The 20,788-nt window shown below is 39.1% G+C and overlaps 1 protein-coding gene and 1 pseudogene across 3 annotated transcripts; both read right to left on the bottom strand.

The window, feature by feature from the left end:
- Window positions 1-640: 640 nt before the first annotated feature.
- Window positions 641-15,096, bottom strand: LOC145537025 (serine/arginine-rich splicing factor 2 pseudogene; annotated as a pseudogene). Of its 2 annotated transcripts, none has more exons than XR_014076135.1 (2): window positions 14,959-15,096; window positions 641-2,260 (listed from the first exon to the last, which is right to left on the bottom strand). The product of XR_014076135.1 is annotated as a serine/arginine-rich splicing factor 2 pseudogene, transcript variant X1 (transcript). The 2 variants fall into 2 exon arrangements; XR_014076136.1 differs by lacking the exon at window positions 641-2,260 and adding an exon at window positions 12,824-13,265.
- A 760-nt stretch (window positions 15,097-15,856) lies between these two features.
- On the bottom strand, window positions 15,857-19,921 carry LOC145537024 (E3 ubiquitin-protein ligase RLIM-like). Its single transcript, XM_081567445.1, has 2 exons — window positions 19,407-19,921; window positions 15,857-17,708 (listed from the first exon to the last, which is right to left on the bottom strand). Exons 1-2 carry the CDS (start codon window positions 19,648-19,650, stop codon window positions 16,060-16,062), a joined length of 1,893 nt encoding a protein of 630 aa, XP_081423571.1. The 5' UTR covers window positions 19,651-19,921; the 3' UTR covers window positions 15,857-16,059.
- Between the last annotated feature and the right edge of the window lie 867 nt (window positions 19,922-20,788).

The raw sequence follows: 20,788 nt of genomic DNA on the forward strand, positions 1-20,788 counted from the left end.
GTATGACCTCAATTATCTTTTCTGTTTCATACTTTTATGAACGACAATATAATCACAAGAAAATTGTTTAAAACACCAGGAAAATGTTTGTTCAGAAAATACAGTACATACACAAACAAAAAGAGATAGCATGTTATTAGCACTTAGAAAATAACAAATTCTTAGCATCTTTCGTATTTAAGTTCGTAACTGAAGATGGTCAGATTGACCACTTTGGGTGTGAAAGGAGAAAGTAAAGGCACATTTATTTTAAGTTCACCTGCTCGATGTCTTCACTGTATGCTCCCTTATATATGCGAGGCCTGGGCCTGCGTGACCGCAAGCACAGTTGTCAGGCGTTGTAACAAGCTGGATAACCATTTGTTTCTGCTCAGCACATTACCTTTCCATAGGAGCAATCAGCGGAAAACGTGAAGTAGCCAAGCATTCTGTACTACAAAACACCACCTTAACAGTTAATCGTCATTGCCCAACTGTTGCACAACTGTGTCTACTGCACAAAAATACATGAAACTAGAAGTATCTTTGATAAATAATTCTTAAAAAAAATATTTTCACCTTAAATTTCTCTGTATCGATGCAGATCCAGATTACCATTTAAATCCAAAGGTAAGTAACACATGTACATACACTTATAATAACTTCAAGTAGGACTTTATTTTTAAAAGAATGATGACAATGAAGAGTCAATCACTAGGCAGTCTTTGACTACTCAAAAAGAAAAGGCTACACACATTTTCTTAAGTCTAGAGGCCACAAATTGGATAACAATCTGTTTACTTTCAAAGAAAATGCCGTATATAAAGACAAATGAAACTTTACCTCAAATATTCAAACCAATAACAAAGTTGTTCATCTCACTAACCTAAAAGATATGTGAATAAAAGAAACCAAATGCCGTTATAAAATGAAGTTTACCTCTTGAGGCAAAATTCAAAACAGGTAAAAAGTTACACAATGCGTTAAGAATAACCTTTTCAACAGATAGTGGCTAATTTCAAGGACTGTCTGATCAACTGAGATGTTGTTCCTCTCCCCCCGCTGTCCCCTCATTCTCCCCCACACCCCAGTTTTCAGGTTTTTCGTTACAGACTTATTATTCTAATAAGACACCGCTCCTTCCTCTTCTGGAAACCTGGAGGGATTTTTTGATTGTCCTCAGGGCCTGTACTTTCTTCCTGGTGGAAGCCTTCTGGATCTTGACCTAGTCGTGGTTGCTGAGGGATATCTGGCCTCCGAGGAGGACTTGGTACTTCCAGTAGATCTTGATCTCGAGGATGATGGAGAACTATCACAAGAGCGAGATGGAGACTTTGAGCGGCTGAAACGAGATCGGGCCTGACGTGGCGATGGGCTCCTGGTGCTGGACCTGCGGCAGCGACGAAGCCTCGGGCTGTGGCTCTGGCGTTCTTGACCCTGGGGAGGAGTTTCCTGGCTGCGGCCTTGGAGGAAATCTAGGAGGCGACTGTGGCGTGCCATCTGCACCCGCAGTTCTCGGCCATCCAGCATGTTCCCGTCTAGGGCGTCCATGGCCTCCTCGGCGTGGTGCTTGTCGTGGAAGCGGACGAAGGCAAAGCCACGGGACTCTTGAGTGAAGCGGTCCCGGGGGATGTACACATCGCAGATAGGCCCATACTTCTCGAAGATGCGCCTCAGGGTGCGGCATGAGATGCGGTCGGTCAGGTTGTCCACCTTGAGGGAGATCAAGTCGCCCACGTTGGGAGGAGGGCGGCTGTAACTCATGACCTTTGCGAGCTAAGCGGGGAGCCCCCGTGAACTGAATTCTGAGCTAGCTGCAGTCTGCGAAGGCTGCAAGGGCGACACAGGCACTATTAGTGTGGCCTTGGCTTTGTTCAGCCTCACGACTCTGCCTCTTTGCGTCAGTTGACCTCAGCCGGTGGCTGCTTAGAGACCCCCGAATGTTGACTGTTCGGTCTGTGCGGATTGTCTCGAGCTGAGACTGCTGGAGGAACAGCTCTGTACCAGTTTTCCTTTTTTTAAAGTGAAAGTTCATGACTATAACATCATTTTATGACTTTTCCGGTATATATCTAAACGCCCAGCTTTAATTATGGGCAAAAGTATACACGGATAGATGTAATTATGTGACTAAGTACATGGCAGTGCTGACTCATGTATGCTAAAACCATTTGTTTACTTTGAAGACAGAAACCATGTTTCCAAACAGATCATGAACAGATAGGTTGATTCAGTAACACTAACGGGCAGGAGAACATGAGAGCCACCTACAGGGTATGAGCTGTAATCAGAAATTCAGTATGAGATCTCTTATTCTGCTTGAAAAAAATAAAAGTCAAAGTTATGATCTGTTATTTCAAATTACATAATTGAATATAACTCAGATTACTAAAATTGACTGTTTTCTTACTAATTAACTAGATATACTTTTGGATGAAGTAAGTTCATTTGATATGACTTGCATTAAAAAATGCTTTTAGAATTAATAATTATATTTCATCAGATTGTTGGCAAGGCGTCTTTTCTCATGAATCGTGTCTATTAGGCTCTAATAAATGAGCTTGACAGTAATGGGGGTAGGTATTGTATTTTATCAATTATTTCTCACCTTCAGTGAGCATTATGTACTCTTTACAAGTGTCAAGCAGAGGGAAATTTCCCCCTCTATCCCTCTTGAGTTCTTTTGGCTGGATTGATAAGAAAATTCGCATAAGGCAGATTAACAGGGGAAAAAGAAACACTTTAGTGCTTGTGCACAGAAGTCTCACAGAAATGGCACCTAAGAAGTAGCCAAAGGAGGCAACTTTTATACTTTTTAGGTAAAAAGTAAATTTTTGAAGAATTGACAGGACAAAGAATTTAGGCTTTGGCTGCTTAACTAGTGAGGAATTTAAACAGTGTGGTCTTGGGGTAGTCAATTAAAGAAGTAACAAGGTTTGTGTATACAGGCTTCTCAGCCTGAACTCCAGCTCTCTGGTGATAACGGTGTCCTTCAGCCTCTAGATGCAGGGGGAAATTCATCTCCAGCTTTCAGAGAAAGAAAGAGAAGGGTCTTAAATGTCCCTTGTGTATTGGCTGTTTCTTAAGTAAATGTAACTTGAAATAATCAATATACTACTGAGGTATATGGGGCCCTGGGCCCCAACAAAAGTCACTGCATCTTCTGCACGTTATTAATTCCTGTGTATGTGCTCTGGTTATCCACTACTGCATAGCAACCTACATCAAAATTTAGTGGCTAAAAATTTTATCATTATTTTATCTCATAATTCTAAGACACTGAAATCCAGGCGGAGCCTGTAGAACTCGTTTCTTCATTTTATCAGCTGAATTAGCTAGGGTGACTGGGATGGCTGTCTTGGAACTACTGGGTGTTGGCTGGTCCCCATCCCCCACCCCCACCCCCAGCCCCTTTATCAGAGCCTCTCCGTGTAGTCTGGCAGATTTCTACTCTAGTTAGATTTCTTAGATAATGGTCAGGTTTATAAGAGCCCATAGCAGAAGCATCAGTCCTCTTAAAGTCTAGGACCAGGCCAGTATATAGTATCAGCTCTGCATCTCTTCTATGAGATTCCATTGTCAGAGGAACCATGGGCCCGACTAGGTTCAAAGGAAGGAAAAAAGAATCTCTCAATGAAAGGAGTGTGAGGATTTGTGGCCATTTTTAATATACCGTAGTCAATTCCCTGGACAGATAATATCAACATTCTCACATTAAAAAGTACATCCATCCCCTTTCAAGACCATTAAGCTCTTATTTTCTTATGATAACATATGGCTATCTAGGACTTTGTCATTTTAATTAGGTCTTGGATATAGAAAACACTTCTGGTGTATTTCCTCAAGTTTTATTCCTCTTAAGCAGAAGACTTGTGGAATAGAAAGACAGGTTATCTGCCCTTTTCACACCTAACCTATAATACTGAGATGGGTATGAAACTGAAACTCTTAGTTGCTCAGTCATGTCTGACTCTTTGCAATCCCATGTACTGTAGCCTGCCAGGCTCCTTTGTCCATGGTATTCTCCAGGCAAGAATACAAGAGTGGATTTCCATTTCTTTCTCCAGGGGATCTTCCCAACCCCGGGATCCAACCCCAGTCTCCTCCACTGGCAGCCGTATTCTTTACCATCTGAGCCACCAGGGAAGCCATAAGATGGACATAGGATGGCCTTAGTTGACAGTTCTATTCACAAGGAAGAATAGTTCACAGTAATTCTAAAATTCTGCTGGGCATTTGATTCCAGTTTCTTGGTTTAGGGCCCAGGCCCATTCCTGGGTCACCAGTTAGTCCTCTAATATCTTAGTTCAGCCTTCTGAGTCATCCTGCTGCTGCTGCTAAGTCACTTCAGTTGTGTCCGATTCTGTGCGACCCCATAGACAGCAGCCCACTAGGCTCCTCTGTCCCTGGGATTCTCCAGGCAAGGATACTGGAGTGGGTTGCCATTTCCTTCTCCAAAGCATGCATGCATGCTAAGTCGCTTCAGTCGTGTCCGTCTGAGTCATCCTATCTTCCTTGAATGGTCTGTGTGTGTAGCTAAGTAGCTTTCTTAGTGTGTGCACAACTTTGAGGGTACCAAGAATTCTTTTCATTCTGAACTGTGTCTGTCCCTTTTAGTCTTATCTCATGGTGCTTGTTTGTTTGTTTTTTTTTTTTTTTACAATATTGTATTTGTTTTGCCATACATGGACATGAATCCACCATGGGTGTACATGTTTTCCCCTTCCAGAACCCCCCTCCCACCTCCCTCCCCATCCCATCCCTCCGCTTCTAACAAGCGCAAAATTTATGTCTCCCTACCACCCACCCCCCCACACCCTCTATTGGGCGTGCCTGAGATTCTTATTGGGTGTTCACTCCATTAAACAAAATCTATGTTCACATTTCTTTCTAAAACAAGACCTCGTCTACCTTGGGCCACCTCTGAGGCTAATGTAGGTGGCCTAGCAAAGAGATTTGGAGAGAAATGCTCTAAAATCATTCTAAGATCTGAAACAAGGATTGTATAGCTACAGCCTTTACTTCTTTACCCTGAGACTACATTTTACTTTTCCAGGTTTTATTTTTTTGCTCTGAGGTCGTTGTTGAACTTTGATTCTTTGCTTAGCTCGGAAGTCTATCCTGGGCATTCTGTTTTGTGTACATACTTTTCTAAAACTGAATAATTCCTTCTTTAGTTTATCTCTTTCTTATATGGTCACAGGCATTTAAAGAAGTCAATCAATTTTTTCTTACCTCTTTCTAGATATCTCTTTAGCCAGATTTATGAGTTTACTAGGTCCACTTGCTATTTTCCAAAATACTCCAGGTGATAGTTTTGCTAATAATTTTGCAGTAAATAACTAAAGTCTAGTTCTCCATGTATTCATTGACTTTCTTTGAGTTGTTTCAAATTTTGGCAGAATTATGTCTTGGTCCACTGAGGGACACTTAATATGAAATTTTTTAGTTGTTTAAGCACCTTTATCACTTTCTCAATAGAAAGGATTTTAGTTCTTTACTGTCTGAGCCACTAGAGGAAGCCCCTCAAGCCCAAGGCAGGAAAGGTATTAGTATTCTCATATTGCAGATAAAGACATTGAAGCTAAGGCAAATTAAGTGATTTTCTCAAAGTTACAGCAATAGAGACTATGTTTAGATTCAAACAAAGTCTATAGGGTAACTCTCACTGTTTCCAGTATACTCTGCTATGTTTAATGAAAAGACAGTTTTAGACATTGTTACACAGAGGTAGTAAAATCTCAACTGAGATGCTTGAATAATACTTGATCATTTTCATATAAATCATTTTATTCTAGGTGCCATTGTGTGTGCCATTTCAGGTTTGCTTCGGAGTTAGTCTAGATTATTTTTGTTTTAAGTTAATAAAGAGTAATTTAAAATCAAGAAGTATACATTAATCAAAGGTTGATATTTCATATTTTTTTTTGTTTTTTTCTTTCCCACCAGAAGGATGGGTTAAAAAGTTGAAAGCATTGGTACAGAAAAATGATTATAAGTATGCGTGTCTCATGGAACCTACTGGATTTGGTTCTTCAATTCAAATCAAATTCAAATCATTGTTTTGAATCTGAACACAGAACTCTGGTTAATTGAAATTACAACCTTTCCATTTATATAGGCTCGACACTTAGGAATTATTTTCATCTTTTCCATATACTTACATCTAATTACAGAAATAAAAATCTATTTATTTAAGAAGGTCTCATCTCTCTTATGATTTCCTTTCTTCCTGGTTCTGCTCAGATTTAGACTTCTGATAGCTTTTCTGTTAGTGCTGTGTCAGTGGATAATTTGCTTCTATGCTTTCCTCCAGTTTTGAGCCATCTTAAACTTTCTCTGAGCCATGGCCTAATTCTGTTATTCACAAGAAAGTTAGTTCATATTTCTGCAAATTTGTTTATTTGTAAAGTCTTACCTCCTAGTATTCTTGTAATAAATAAATAAAATTACGTATACATAAATAGTATTTTGCTTGTTTTGCTATATATATTTATCATATATATATATATATATATATTTAAAGATGAATGTTATGCTTCCAAGGATGAAACTGATATGAGGTTTGTTTCTCAAAATAAATGATCACAGAGAACACAAAATGAATAAGCAACAGAAAGGCTCACAACATATGAGCAAAATCAAATTAAGCAGGCCTGCCACATACAGATTCCCAGGTTGTACACTTTAACCTCCCCAGGGGCACCATTCATGTAAAGAATAAAGTGAAAGACAGTCCTAGAAATATGCAGTGCCTGTACAACTGAACATGCAGGCCCTGAAAGTGAGCTTTAATGATATCTTCTGCCTTCCTTAGACCCAGTAGGGAGAAGAGACGGCGATAATGAGCTCAGGGGAGAGTAAATGGTTACTTTATTATTTGTTCTCCAGGCCTGGTGCTTTGTATGCTTACATTGAAGGGAGGTTGGTGATTTTGTTCAGTAGTCTGTAGTCACAGGGAGCTGTGTTGCCTCTTTCACCAAGTATTTACACCTCAATGACAGCATGTGGTGTGGGTAAAAATGGTTACCTCACATCTCTATCATGTGAACTCTCCCTTTTATGGTGCTAATTTGGTGTTGTAATTGCTCTTATGGAGAGTCACTCAATGGTAAGTCTGGGTTGTCTATTCAAAGAAGCTCATCGCCTTTTCAAATTACATTACAAAAAGGCCCCTACATTTCAAGCATATCATTTGGCTTAAATTCAAACTACTATACTATAATCAAGTTGCATCTCTTGCTTAGGTGTTAATGCCCACAATCCTCAACAAATTTAGTGGATGGTAGGTTGACCAAAGGGTGAAAAGTTTTTTTTTTTCTTTTTTTTAAGTAGCGTTTGTATTCGGAACAGAGTTTGGATTTCCTTATGGTGGGATTTCCTGGGGCTTCTTTAATGGTCAGGCTAAATGCAAGTTCTCATTCACACTATTAGAATGCAACCTCTCTCTTCAAACACTTTTGACAACTTGGGCATATAGAATAAAGTAAAATGTATAGGAAGTCCTCACAAAATCAGTCTAAATTTCCCAACATTACTACCTTTTCATCTTTCAAACTTCAGTTTAAATGTTACTTCCATGGCAAGCTCTTCTTGACCACTTTATTTGAAATAAAATTGTGTATGCCATGCTTTATCACAAAGCCTTAATAGTGATCTTTATAGCTCAACCTCTGTTTTCTGTCTATTCGGTTCTTTAAAGTAGGTACTAAATGAATATGTGTTACATAGTGAAATAAGTGAAGGATGGAAGAAGGGCCAGAGGGAGGAAGGGAGGGAGGAAAGACCTTTGGCAAAGACTCTGTCTTAATTCATTCTGGCCACTGTAACAAAATACCACAGACTGGGTAGCTTACAAACAATGGAAATTTCTTTTGCAATGTTCTAGGGGCCGGGAAGTCTAAGATCAAGATAACAGCATGGTCCCATTCTGGTGAGAGCCCTCTTCCTGATTCATAGCCAGAGGCTTGTGCTGTGTCCTCAGAGTGTGGAAGGGAATTAGCAAGCTTTCTGGAGCCTCTTTTAAGAGGCATTAACCCCATTCATGGATCTTCCCTGGAGGCTCAACAGTAAAGAAGCTACCTGCCGATTCAATTTTGATCCCTGGGTTGGAAAAATCCTCCCAAGAGGAAATGGCAAATCACTTCAATATTCTTGCCTAGGAAATCCCATGGACAGAGGAGCCTGGTGGGCTATACAATCCATGGGGTTGTAAAGAGGCAGACACGACTGAGTGACTAAACAGCAACAGCAGCAGCAACAATCCCATTCATGAGAGAATTTGTGGTATCTAAAAAATACAACAAACTAGTGATTGTAACAAAAAAGAAACAGATTTACAAGTGTGGAGAACAAATCAGTGGTTACCAGTATAGAGAGAGAAGTGGGGAGGGGCAATATTGGCGTAGGGGATTAAGAAGTAGAAACTATTATGTATTAAATAAGCTACAGAGATATATTGTATAACACAAGGAATATAGCCAATATTTTATAATAACTATAAATGGAGTATAACCTTTGAAAATTGTGAATAACTATATTGTGCATCAACTATACTTAATAATCACAAAAAATCTGAGAAGGCATTAATCTCATCCACGAGGGTGTCACCTTCCTGACCTAACCACTTTTCAAAGGCTCTACTTCCTAATACTATCAATTTGAGGGGTTAGAATTTCAACATATGAATTTTAAGGGAACATAAACATTCAGACCATAGCATTCTTCGTTGACTAAACTTGCTTCACGCTCCTCTGAGTCCTCTTTCTAACTAGTCCCTCACTTTAGGCTCTGTCCTTGGCCCATTTAGACTTGTTTTAGCATGAATACTGCTGGATCAGTTTAGCAATAATCCTCTACTCTTGATAGATGATCAAATTCTTTATCTTTCACCCTCTATATCTTATTACTCTAGCTTGTCTACAAAATTATGTCAAATTCATTTAGCTAGAATTCTCTTTACTCTCGATATTTCCTCCTATTCTCCTAGTAATTTTCTATCCACCAACCTCCATCCTGCTCCTTGCCATTAAATCTCTACTTTTTCTATTAGGAGTTGAGTCCAATCTCCCTCTCCTACTACAAAGTCCCCCTGATTTATCCTTAGTATCTTTAGCAAGTGTCATGCTTACTTGTTTTCTTCACCACCTTCCAAGACTTCCTTTATCCTACATCTCTCTGAATATGCTGTCACTTTTCCAGTGCCTTTGTTCACATTGTAATCTGTGCTTTGTAATGCCCTGCCCTTAATGTCCTAGTTCATATCAAACCCCTCTGCAATATCTGTACTCTTCTAGTCCTGTATTAAATACAGTGCCCTTCAAGATGACCTGTAAAGCTCCTGTTTGCATAACTGTTTGCTATCTTTCTTCTTCCTAAGTTATTTCCTCTTAGACTCTTAAATGGAACAATGTGTGTACTTGCCTTCTACTAGATTGTAAACTGTAGTGATGCAAGAACTAGGCATCATTATGTGCTTCCTGATGCCTAACACCAAATGCTATGCACAGTAGAAACTCAGTGAATACCTGATTAGTAGAACTATGGTCCTACTATATAGTGAAAAATTCAAAGGCTATCAAACTGGATTCTGATCTCCCCCACTCATGAGCAGTGTGACATTGAGTTTAATCTTTCAGTTTTAGTTTCATCATTTGTAAAAGGCAGTGATAACTAAATCAATGGGTTGCAGTAAATATTAGATGACATTCTATGTAAAATAAATCAAGTAAACATGATATTACATGTAAAGGTGTCTTTTGCTTAAGGTCAGAAATCTCTCTGAGGTGGCTCAAGGGTAAAGAATCCTCCTGTAGCCCGATCTCTGGGTTGGTAAGATCCCCTGGAGAAGGGCATGGCAACCCACTCTAGTGTTCTTGCCTGGGAAGTCCCATGGACAGAGGAGCCTGGCTGGCTACAGTCCATGGGGTTGCAAGGAATTGGACATGACTGAGCAACTGAGCATGCATGCATGGCCTCTCTCAACTCTAGTAACATCAAAGTTGCACATCCTCTTCTGTGACACTTTGCAGGCTTTCCAAATGTCTACACAAGAGTCTGAAGTTTTACCCAAAGTGTTACAGCTTAACAAGGAAGCAATGAACAGGAACCATTTTGTGAGGTGTAACTTCACATAAGATTGCTAAACATAGTGTTGGGTCTTATTGTTATTTTCTAACTTCTTTTCATTATGAATCAAAGTGATTCTAACCATGAGTTTGTTTTCTACATCTGTGGGTTTATTTCTGCTTTGTATTTAAGTTCATTTGTATCATTTTTTTTTAGATTCCACGTATAAGCATCATCATATTATATTTGTCTTTGGCTTACTTCACTTAGTGTGATAATCTCGCTCTAGGTCCATCCATGTTACTGCAAGTAGCATTATTTCATTCTTTTTAGTGCTGAGGAATATTCCATTGTATATGTGTGTGTATGTATATATGCCACATCTTCTTTATCCATTCATCTGTTAGTGGACACTAGGTTGCTTCCATGTCCTGGCGATCGTATATAGTGCTTGCAGTGAACATGGGGGTGCATGTATCTTTTCAAATTATGGTTTTCTCCTTGTGCTGTCTTGATACTGACATACACTCTAGCCCACCTACCTTACCTATATTTCCATATATTCTGAGTGAGTCAGTCTGCTTTTTTTTTTTTTTTTCGGTTTTTAAGAAATCTGGATGTTTCCTAGTTAATAGTTATCTCCATGTGCACACCTGAACCATTTGCGTGGTTTCTTTGTAAGTGTATTATTAGAGAAGCTTAGAATAACTTCATAACAACATAGAAAGTAACTGTATACAAACTCTGTTTTAACTGTAAACTGTCTCTCTACCACTCCCAATACTCATAGACTGAAAGGTCATCAGAAACGAGCTTGTCTTTGGGGAGTACAAGAGTAGAAAATAGAGAAATGAAGGAAATCATGAAATGACCTCGGCTGAGGATGAAGGAGTGGGTAAATGCCCTTTGCTTGGAAAAAAGATGAATTTCTTACTAGAGGAGAAATCTCTTAAAATATTCAGCTGTGCCAGTGATTAACTCTATTGGAAATTTCGTTGCATTAGGCATTGACTGCAAGAAACAACTAGTGTATATGCCTTGGTGTAGTAAAAAAGAATGTTAACAGAAGGAATATTTCATTTATCTAGTTATTGAATAGCCTGAAGATAGAGCAGTCGAATAGTATTTGTAATTTGTGTGTGTGTGTGAATGTGTCTGTGAGCAAAGCTGTGTTTGACACATCCATTTTTTTCTGACTTAAAAACAATATTTTAATAGATAATTGTGGTTTAAAGAACTGACCGATGTCTGACAGAATGTTCTCCTCCTATTGATTACATGTAAAAATACCTAGGAGGGGTTGGGACTGACGGTGACCATCAGAAGACTTCAAAACTCAAACGAGAATCTAGTTGACAGCAGGATGTTCAGTACAGAAAACAGTTTCAGCGCTGATACTTTATTCTCAGGTTCAGTATCTATCCATTTATATACCAAATATTTGTGTAGAAGACAGTGTAGTGTGGGGGATGAAAGCTGAAGTTGTAATTGGGACATGGGGATTAGATTCCAGCTGAGTTCTTTCTACTGGTACTGTCTTAGAGATTTACATCTCTGAGAAAAACATTCTTTGTTTTTAAATTATCTCTAAGGATCTTTTGGGCTCTAAATTTCTATGATACTCTGATCCTGTCTTATCTTTTTAAGGATATTATGTGTTGGAAAATATCTAGTTAGATCAATAGATGTATGTATGGGTGAGTGGAAAAATGACAATACATATACACACATACACACATACCTATGCACAATATATACACACATAAATATATGCATATATATATGACTGTATATGTGTGTGTGTAACACGTACAGATTTTTCCTTGCATGGGTGTCTATATAAGGTGACATGGTTTCTTTCATCAACATGAAACTTTTTCATTTGCAAGTATGAAAATAAACATTTCAAATAGGAAAATAAATCATCTATCCTCTGTGATTTAAGAGGTAAGGCCTCTTCACAGCAAATGGGTCTTGAAAGAGATTTTAAGATTATGAAAGATGCATTAAAATAATCCACAAATATTCATATGCATGTGTTGTGAAAATACTACTTAGTGGATACAAATATAAAAGGTGAAAAATAAAAGTATCATGAATATATCCATAAAGAATCCTAATATTGAAAATTTACTGGACAGTGCTAAGTAAGTGACTATTAGGAATCTGATCTTGACAAGATAATGACTTTCACTTTTGATGTATAGAAAGGGGCTTCTGTGGTGTCTCAGATGGTAAAGAATCCACTTGCGTCGCAGGAGACCTGGGTTCGATCCCTGGGTTGGGAAGATTCCCTGGAGGAGGGCATGGCAACTCACTCCATTGTTCTTGCCTGAAGAATCCCCATGGACAGAGGAGCCTGGCAGCTACAGTCCATGGGGTCGTAAAGAGTCAGACACGACTGAGCACAGTACATAAATACTATTAGCAGAAACATATTTTTCTATCAGTAACCTTCATAAAAATAAATCACATGTAAATGACACACAATTAGTGGAATCTACATTTTACTTTTTTAACCAACATATTTGGTGGCTCAGATGGTAAAAATCGGCCTGCAATGCTGGAGGCCTGGGGTCAATCCCTGGGCCAGGAAGATCTCTTGGAGAAGGAAATGGCAACCCACTATGGTATTCTTGCCTGGAAAATTCCATGTATAGAGGAGCCTGGCGGGCTACAGTCCATGGGGTCGCAAAGAGTCGGACACGACTGAGCAACTAACTTAACTTATTAACCAACATATTTAGGTTCATGGGACACTAAAGACCACATCATCATCATTACTACAGAGCATTTTATTAAGTGTATATTATTACACAGTGAGTGGATGGATAGATATTTAGTTCTGTATTCCAGGCAGATTGAGTACATTTCTGTGGTATAGTTGGCTTTATTTGAGTGGAATAGGCCCGTCGGTGAGAGGTCATAAGTAATCAGCTATCTATATATACTTGGAAATTTAGAAATAGCTGAGAGTTTATTTAGATGGGTTGTCTTATAAAGGGGCTTCTCTGGTGGCTCAGACAGTAAAGAATCTGCCTGCAATGTGGGAGACACGGGTTCGATTCCTGGGAAGGGAAGATCCCCTGAAGGAGCAAATGGCAACCCACTCCAGTATTCTTGCCTGGAGAATTCCAAGAACAGAGGAGCCTAGCAGGCTTGCAGAGAGTCGGAGACATGACTGAGCAATTAACACTTTCACTTGCAGTCTTAAAAAGCTGAAATTAAAAGTGACCATGTAATCATCAAACTTTAAGGCTGGAATGAGTTTTTAAAGTTTCATGGCAAGAGAGTGATGGGTATAGAATTTTAAACCCATGCCTCTGGTGCCATTGCTCTTTCCATCGTACCATATTTCTCCCCAACGTTTCATGAATCAAAACATACACACACACACACACACACACACACACACACACCTCACACATGTACATATAAAGACCCAGGGTTTACTCTTCAACTTGCTTTCAAACATATGGAAACTTCATGGATTCAATCTTTCAGAGCAGAGAAGCCAAACCCTATTTCTCTCACTTGGTTTCAAGCATTGTTTAGTCTCTGAGTACAATTATTCGTTAAGAATTTCACCTATCGGTCAACATTCAAATTTGTGATGGCCATGCTGTGGACTCCATTGTCTTGAGAGAAAAGCTTACATACTGAAGCATTTGGGTGGGTGAAAGGAACACAAGGAGAAGAAACTAGGGGAAAGGTATTTGTGAATTTGTAGTGAGTTGTTGCTTTTATACCTTTTTGTTTTGAGTTGATCTTTCTTTTTTTGTGTGAGAAATGAATAGAAATAAAAGCTAAAAAATGTCAACTATTCACTTGGCAATTTCTTTTTATCCTCTTTTTCTCAGGTAAAATCTCTTCCAAAAATCCTCCCATGCCCTGGAAAAGATAATTCCAATAGTTTCCCCTTTTAGTTTCTGCAGGGCTCCTTTGGTATCTGTGGAATTCCTATTTGATGTGATGGTGGAAGAGCCCATTTGAGCCACTTCCTGTTTACTAAGTTGAGAGGAATTGCTGGGTTTGGGTGACATTTCTTTTTGGTAGAGGTCATAAGGTGCCCCAGCATGAAGTTGCTCAGTCATTCTAAGGGTCCCTAGCCAGTTCACCTTCTTTAGACCTTTCAGAGCTCACATTTGGTTGTCTCATATTATTTCCAGGATATATCGTTGGGCTTATAAAAGGGGAGCAGGGAAAGAGTAGCATAAACCATCTTATATGGATTCAAAGTCCTCTCTGTGCCTTTTAAGTGCTCACCTGATTGGGACATGCTCACTCTGGATAATTTCCCAATCAACTGTGCTGTTTATCATAATCTAATAATGGGAGCGATACTCCATCACATTTACAGGTCTCATACTCAAGGGGAGGGGCTACTTCGAGAACATTAGGCATCATAAAATTCTGTCAACCACAGAAGGTATATGTGAATGTACTGAAGCATTAATTAAGCAACTACCATCCTCTGGAAGACTGGAACCTGTTCGGATAGTATGAAAACCAAGTACTGCTATAATTATTCTACTCACTGTAGATGAAGTATGCCTGGTATCAGAAATGTTTAATAAAAATCAGAATATTCAAACAAATTTCAGTATTTGTTGATGTCAGTTTCAGAGGTTTGACCTAAGTCTTCAGGTATGGCCATGCAGATATCTCCTATGTGAAAAATATGCTAGCTGAAAGGTGAGTTTAAAAACTTCACCACCACTCCCCATTTATATTTTGTAGTAACCTGCAAATACTGTGGCCACCAGCAATTCACTTAGAAAATAAAGGTCAGTGATGTTTCTGACTAAATTTTTAGAGCAGGTTTATGCTTAACAGTATCTGCATTTGTACAGGTTGCAATTGTACAAAGTTGTGACTGTTGCTTTAGGATGTAATATAATGTACTCTCACCTGTATCAGGATGGAAAATATTTTGCACTGGCCAATAGGGTCTTTTCCAATAGTCGGTTCTTCCCATCAGGTGGCCAAAGTATTGGAGCTTCAGCTTCAGCATCAGTCCTTCAGGTTAGATTTGGTTAATGTGAACTACTGACAAAAGATCAGAAGTCAGGAGGAAAGATGGTAAGGGTTATTCATTTCTGTGATGCACCCCCTCCAAAACTTTGGATTGGCAGTGGCTGCCATTTTCTCAGTTTATAGCTCTTGTTGAGTGGACTTTTACTACAACTCTTAAGACATTTGTGGTTGCAGGAACTACTATCTCTCTATGCCCCTTCAAACCTAGTGGTTCTAATACTGACTTCTCAGTTGCTAGCCTCTGGGTACTTCATCATCTTTTGGTTTCTCTTCATTATTACACATTTTAGTCTCCTCATTAAATGATATTCCATCAGTCTTTTAAAGTGTGCCGTCAATTTTCGGCTAGGATTCTGAATAATACATTTGTAGTGAGGATTAGGAGAAATTATAAGGTAGTATTAGGGTGGGATAAACTGCTGGAGAGAGATAGGAAGAGAAGGGTTTCAAAGCTTTTTATCGTGTTCTATGAATATAACATGACTTCTTTATGTGAATGACTCTAATATAGTCTTAAATTGCTTCTTAATTATTTAGTTGGGTTCCTGTTTCTTTGTATGAACAACCAGGATTGAACAGGGCTAAGAGATATCTGGGGTTTATATGACTAGAAGATACTACTAGGATCTGTCTGGATTGATTATATCATCTTAGAACATTTCTCTCATGGCATCAGAATATCGCAACCCAGGGCACATACTAAGTTTCTATTGACCTTCAGTGCACTCCTATGATGTGTAATTCATTTTTATTGTCAAATAGAACAACACTGTTTGACTTTTTAATATTTCCTTTTATTATGAACCAGAAATTGGGGAAAACCCAATAATTTCTTCAGGAACAAGTAATTCAGTTCAGACTGTTACACATAGATTCAGATTGTTATATTTAAATGTAAATAACTCTAAAAGTGGACATAAGGCAGCTGACTGTTGTTCATCACTGTAACACTTTATATATCTGAAAAGTCAGATCTCACATAGAATTATTTGCTTTAGAGGGATCCACTACTTGCCCACGACAAATAGGGCAGGTTGTGTGCTCAGCCAGCCAGTGATCAATGCAGTAATCATGATATTCATGGGAGCAAGGTAGGATGCGTAGCGTATTGCCTGCGGTGTACTCTGTGATGCAAATGCTACAGGCTTTCAATGCTTCATTCTCTCCAAAAGATCTTAAAGCCAAGCTGTCAGTCTGTGCTTTGGTAAGTCCTGTAGGTTCGTATGGGTCATCTTCATTTAGGAGGAAAAACTGATCCAGATTAAGGGAGGGCCAAGAGTCACTATCATCAAATATTATTGGGGTCATTCGTCTGCCTTCTTGCCTGGTCTCTGATAAGCCTGTTGATAAGTTTCTTTCTTCACTGTCTTCGAGCCTCAGTGAGCTAATTTCTGAATTTTCATCACTTGAGCTAGAACTGGACATAGGACTAGAACTGGAGCTAGATATATAATTGGGGCTTGAACCTGAAATCCGTGTGAAACTTGTATCAGGATCATATCTAGCATTTGAAGCAGAACCAGGTCTACTACTACTACCACTAGGTCCACATCTTTCATTTGGTGACTCTTCCCTTTCCATGTTTTCACTTGGAGGTGAGACACCATGCTCTAAATTACTGTCACTGTCCATAAGATTACTTGAGTTGGTAAATCCTGTCTGCCATAATGTACTCTGAGTTGGAACAGATGTTGTATCACTTAAGCTAGTATTTAAAATTCTATGATCGGGATTTCTGATGGAATTGACATAAGCACTCTCATCTGCTTCGTCAGGATGTGAAAACATAGGCTTCAGTTCTTCTTGCTCACTTTCCGAAGTGGGAGTGTTGTTTGGTGAGTCAGATGTTAACTGAGTTCTACTAACTCTGCTGTCTCTCTGAGAACATGCTCGACAATGAACTCTTCCTACTTCAAGATCGAAGGGTGTGGTTGGATTTGTTTCCCTCACTTCCCAAGATCCACTACTGCATGCTGTGTCTGAATAACATTCTCCATGGATAGCATTCCTAGTTTTAGAAGTCTCAATAAGACCCCTATTTTGCAACTCATGTCCAGGCATTTGCTGTCTCAATGTTTCTTCGTGCTCAGTTCTAGAAAATCTCTCATTCTCACTTATGAGAGGTTGCTTAAAAGTCTGAGATGGTGTATCTTCATTAATTCTTTGAACAATTTCCCACATTGAATGTGGAGGTGACCAACTGTCAGTCCTTGCTCTGGTTCTCCGATAGACTGGGCTCATACTTTTTGCTCTTTTCTGACTTCTAGTATGTGGGACTTCCGTTAATGTTTCCATTGTATCTTGATCTGATGCAGATGGTCTTGTAAATAGTGACTCAGATTTTGGATTTTCCACTTTCCTTTGGCTGTCTTCCGTATCTTCTCTTCTGGGAAGTTTTGCAGGTGCTACATATTCATTCTCTGGATTTGCGTTCTCATCATCACGGTCAAGATTTATTTCTAAGCCGAATCTGAGCTCATCACTGTTAGCACTAATTTGGCTCTCTTCTCTCCAAGACTGATTTTCTTTTTGTTCACTTGTCACATTTTCAGTTTGTCTGAGAGTGGTAAGCCAGGATAGTAGAGAGTCATCACTGGATGTATCATCTGAAGCATCTCCTCTATCTGTTAAATAAAATAGGTGGGGGGAGAGGGGCCATAAAAGAACTACCAACATTGGAACCATCATAAAATAGCACTCTGAAACTTTGTTTAAAAAGCAAACAAAAACGAGAACATAAACACTCAGATGTTTTCAACTGATTTCACATTTACAGAGTTAATAGTTTAAAAGCTTTATTATCTAGATTTATTAGTAAAGGCAGGGAAGTTTCAATTCCATCTGAAAAAGAATACACTAATCCTAGGTAAATTTAGAGTTTTTTACAAAGGGTATCAGAAGGAAATCTGTTTTTCAATATTTCATCATATACACAGCCCTGTATACCACTGTGGGAGGAATGTCAAGAGACAACTTTTTTTTTCAGTCCACTGTCAAAACACCAAAGCAATTAAACAAGGTAAACACAGTTAAGGTACAGTGCTAGTATTTTAATTCAATTGATATTATTGTCTAATTCTCATTAGTCTCCAACATTACTACTCCTAGGCTCTTACATGCTTTTGATAATGCATAAGTTGTTTTAAAATATAAGTTTATTGCCCAAATATAAACAAGTTTATAGGTTTAAAAGTATTTGAATTTTGAGTACTTCTTAATATTACCAAGATTTTTAATTGGCATTAAGCCGAAAGTGAGATCAAATGAATAGACTGAACCTAGCATGGCACATAAAGTAATTAGCCCCCAACTAAAATGAATAAATTTATTTGAAAAATAAAAGACCATATTCAAGAACCAAAGTATTATAGTGTCCTCTTCATTAGATAGTAAAATGCTTTATTTCACACTGGGAGAGAAGGCACCAGATCTGAGGTTCCAGCAGGGTTTCTCAGCCTTAGAACTATTTACATTTTGGCACTGGGCAATTCTTAGTTTGGGGAGCTATCCTGTGCATTGTGGCATATTTGGCAGCATCCCTGGCCTCTGCCCACTAGATGCTAGTAACACCCATGCTTCCCCCTGTGACAACCAAAAATATCTCCAGCTATTGTCAAATGTCCCTTGGGGTGGGGGAGAGCAAAACTGTCTCCAGTTGAGAACTACTTGATTAGAATATAAAATATTTCTTTTTGCTATTTTTTTTACATGTCTATATAGAGAGAGAGGGCTTCCCTCATAACGCAGTTGGTAAAGAATCTGCCTGCAATGCAGGAGACCCCGTTTGGTTCGTGAAGATCTGCTGGAGAAGGCATACCCACTCCAGTATTCTTGGGTTTCCCTTATGGCTCAGCTGGTAAAGAATCGGCCTACAAAGTGGGAGACCTGGGTTAGGAAGATCCCCTCCACTCCAGTATTCTGGCCGGGAGAATTCCATGGACTGTATAGTCCATGGGCTTGCAGAGAGTCTGACACGACTGAGTGACTTTCACTTTCATAGATAGAGAAAATAATTCGGGATATAGGAGGGACTTTCCATTGAGGTATAAAACTATAAAACAAACTAAAACCAATAGTCTACTTCATACTGTTTCCCAATTGAAACAACCCAAATGTGAATCAGGAAAAAAAAAAAAAAAAAAAACACCTACTCTGGCCTTCTCACCACAAATCAAGTAAATGTCACTTCTTTTTATGAGAAGTTCCTTACCAAGTAATTTATGCCACTTCTGTATATTTACTGTTTACTATTATGAAGTGATTGTTTAGCATCATGAAGTTCCTTTTTCATCTCATCCTATTCCCCCCAAAGAGAAATATACCTGTATTTTCATCTGAGTTTTGCGGTGGGTTTTCTTTCATTAACTGAAGTCTCCTCAGCAACTCTTCTTTCGTACTTTCACCTGCGGGGCCGAGCAAATTGTTGTTCCTCATAAGTATGTAATCTTCTTCACTCAGATCACCTACGAACCGGTAGTAATCATCTTCTCGAGCCAATCGGTCTATCTGACTTCTGCGTCGGACTGAAACTCTGTCTTCTTCATTGTCGGAATCTGAGCTTTCCATCTTGATGAACAAGTGGAAAATTATCTGAATTTCACGACATAGTGCTGAAACGCAACAACCGCTGTCACGTTCTCTTCAGCTTCTGCTTCCGCCCGGGAGTGATCGGAACACATTCAGTCAGATAACCCTCCGCCTAGGTTCTCCGCCGCTTCCCTACTCCGCTATTGCACCTCAGCTCTGTAGCCTCAGGTGAGGCAACAGTTGAGATCCGCCTCTATCTCATAACCTGCTTAGGCATAGCCTAGGCATCCATTGTCTTCCTTATGTAACTGAGTGGGGACTGGATTCAGGTTGGGTTTCATTTCATTCAAAAGCAGCCAGTATTTCTGAGGGTTTATAATGTATCAAGCACCATCCTTAACCTCTCCCCCGCCTCCCCGCCACAGCCTATTCTCAGGCTTTCTGAAGGCTTTGTCATTCGCTACATTTTATATGACAACCTGCTTCAAAATGCCATGCCAAAGTCAGCCTCATTAAATGTAGCATTTCTCATTTTCAGGGGCCAAGGGACCGCTGCCTTTTCTCGTGAATTCCTCAAATCGCAGACTCTCACTAAGAAAGTAGTTCACAATTTTTGATAATTCACCAAGGTCTTAGTTGAATCTCTTCAGTGTGTCCTCTCCCTTTTAACTCTTAATGGCTTCATCTTAAAATCCCTCAATCCTGTTTCAAACAAACAGAAAACACCAAAACTTGGGCAGGTTTTTCTGCTCATCTGGGGAATTTCTTCTCCACAAAAGCATCCGATTTCGTTTTTGTCCTTGTGTCTCTTGCAAACGAAACTAGCCAGATTATCACAGGAACTTTAAAAAACGGATCCGTAATAGTTATTTTACTTACAGTATTGAGTACCAACTTTGCTGATTTTGTTCCATGTATATTAGTGCAACCCGGATGGCTGTATTTATTGGTGAAAATAAACTAACGCTTATTTGTTATGCTATCTGACGGAGACCTCTACGAATTTCTGGACTCCTTAGTACTATCAGCCCCACTTAACACTTGTTTGAGTTTTTCTTTCAAATTATTCATGTAAAGAGAAGATTTGGCTACTGAATTTGAGATTATTTAATTTGACTTATTTAGTAATTAATCCATCCAACATAAACTGGGTCAGTTATGGTCCTAGCCCTAGAGA

The sequence above is a fragment of the Giraffa tippelskirchi genome, chromosome X (genome assembly GCF_054371585.1).
Source record: "Giraffa tippelskirchi isolate mGirTip1 chromosome X, T2T-mGirTip1v1.2.pri, whole genome shotgun sequence".
Lineage (NCBI taxonomy): Eukaryota > Metazoa > Chordata > Mammalia > Artiodactyla > Giraffidae > Giraffa > Giraffa tippelskirchi.

Coding starts and splice junctions, on each gene's coding strand:
- LOC145537024 (XM_081567445.1), bottom strand. CDS start 19,650: ATGGAAAGCTCAGATTCCGACAATGAAGAAGACAGAGTTTCAGTCCGA. Junction 17,709..19,406: donor AAACTCAGATGAAAATACAG/GTATATTTCTCT, acceptor TTTATTTAACAG/ATAGAGGAGATGCTTCAGAT.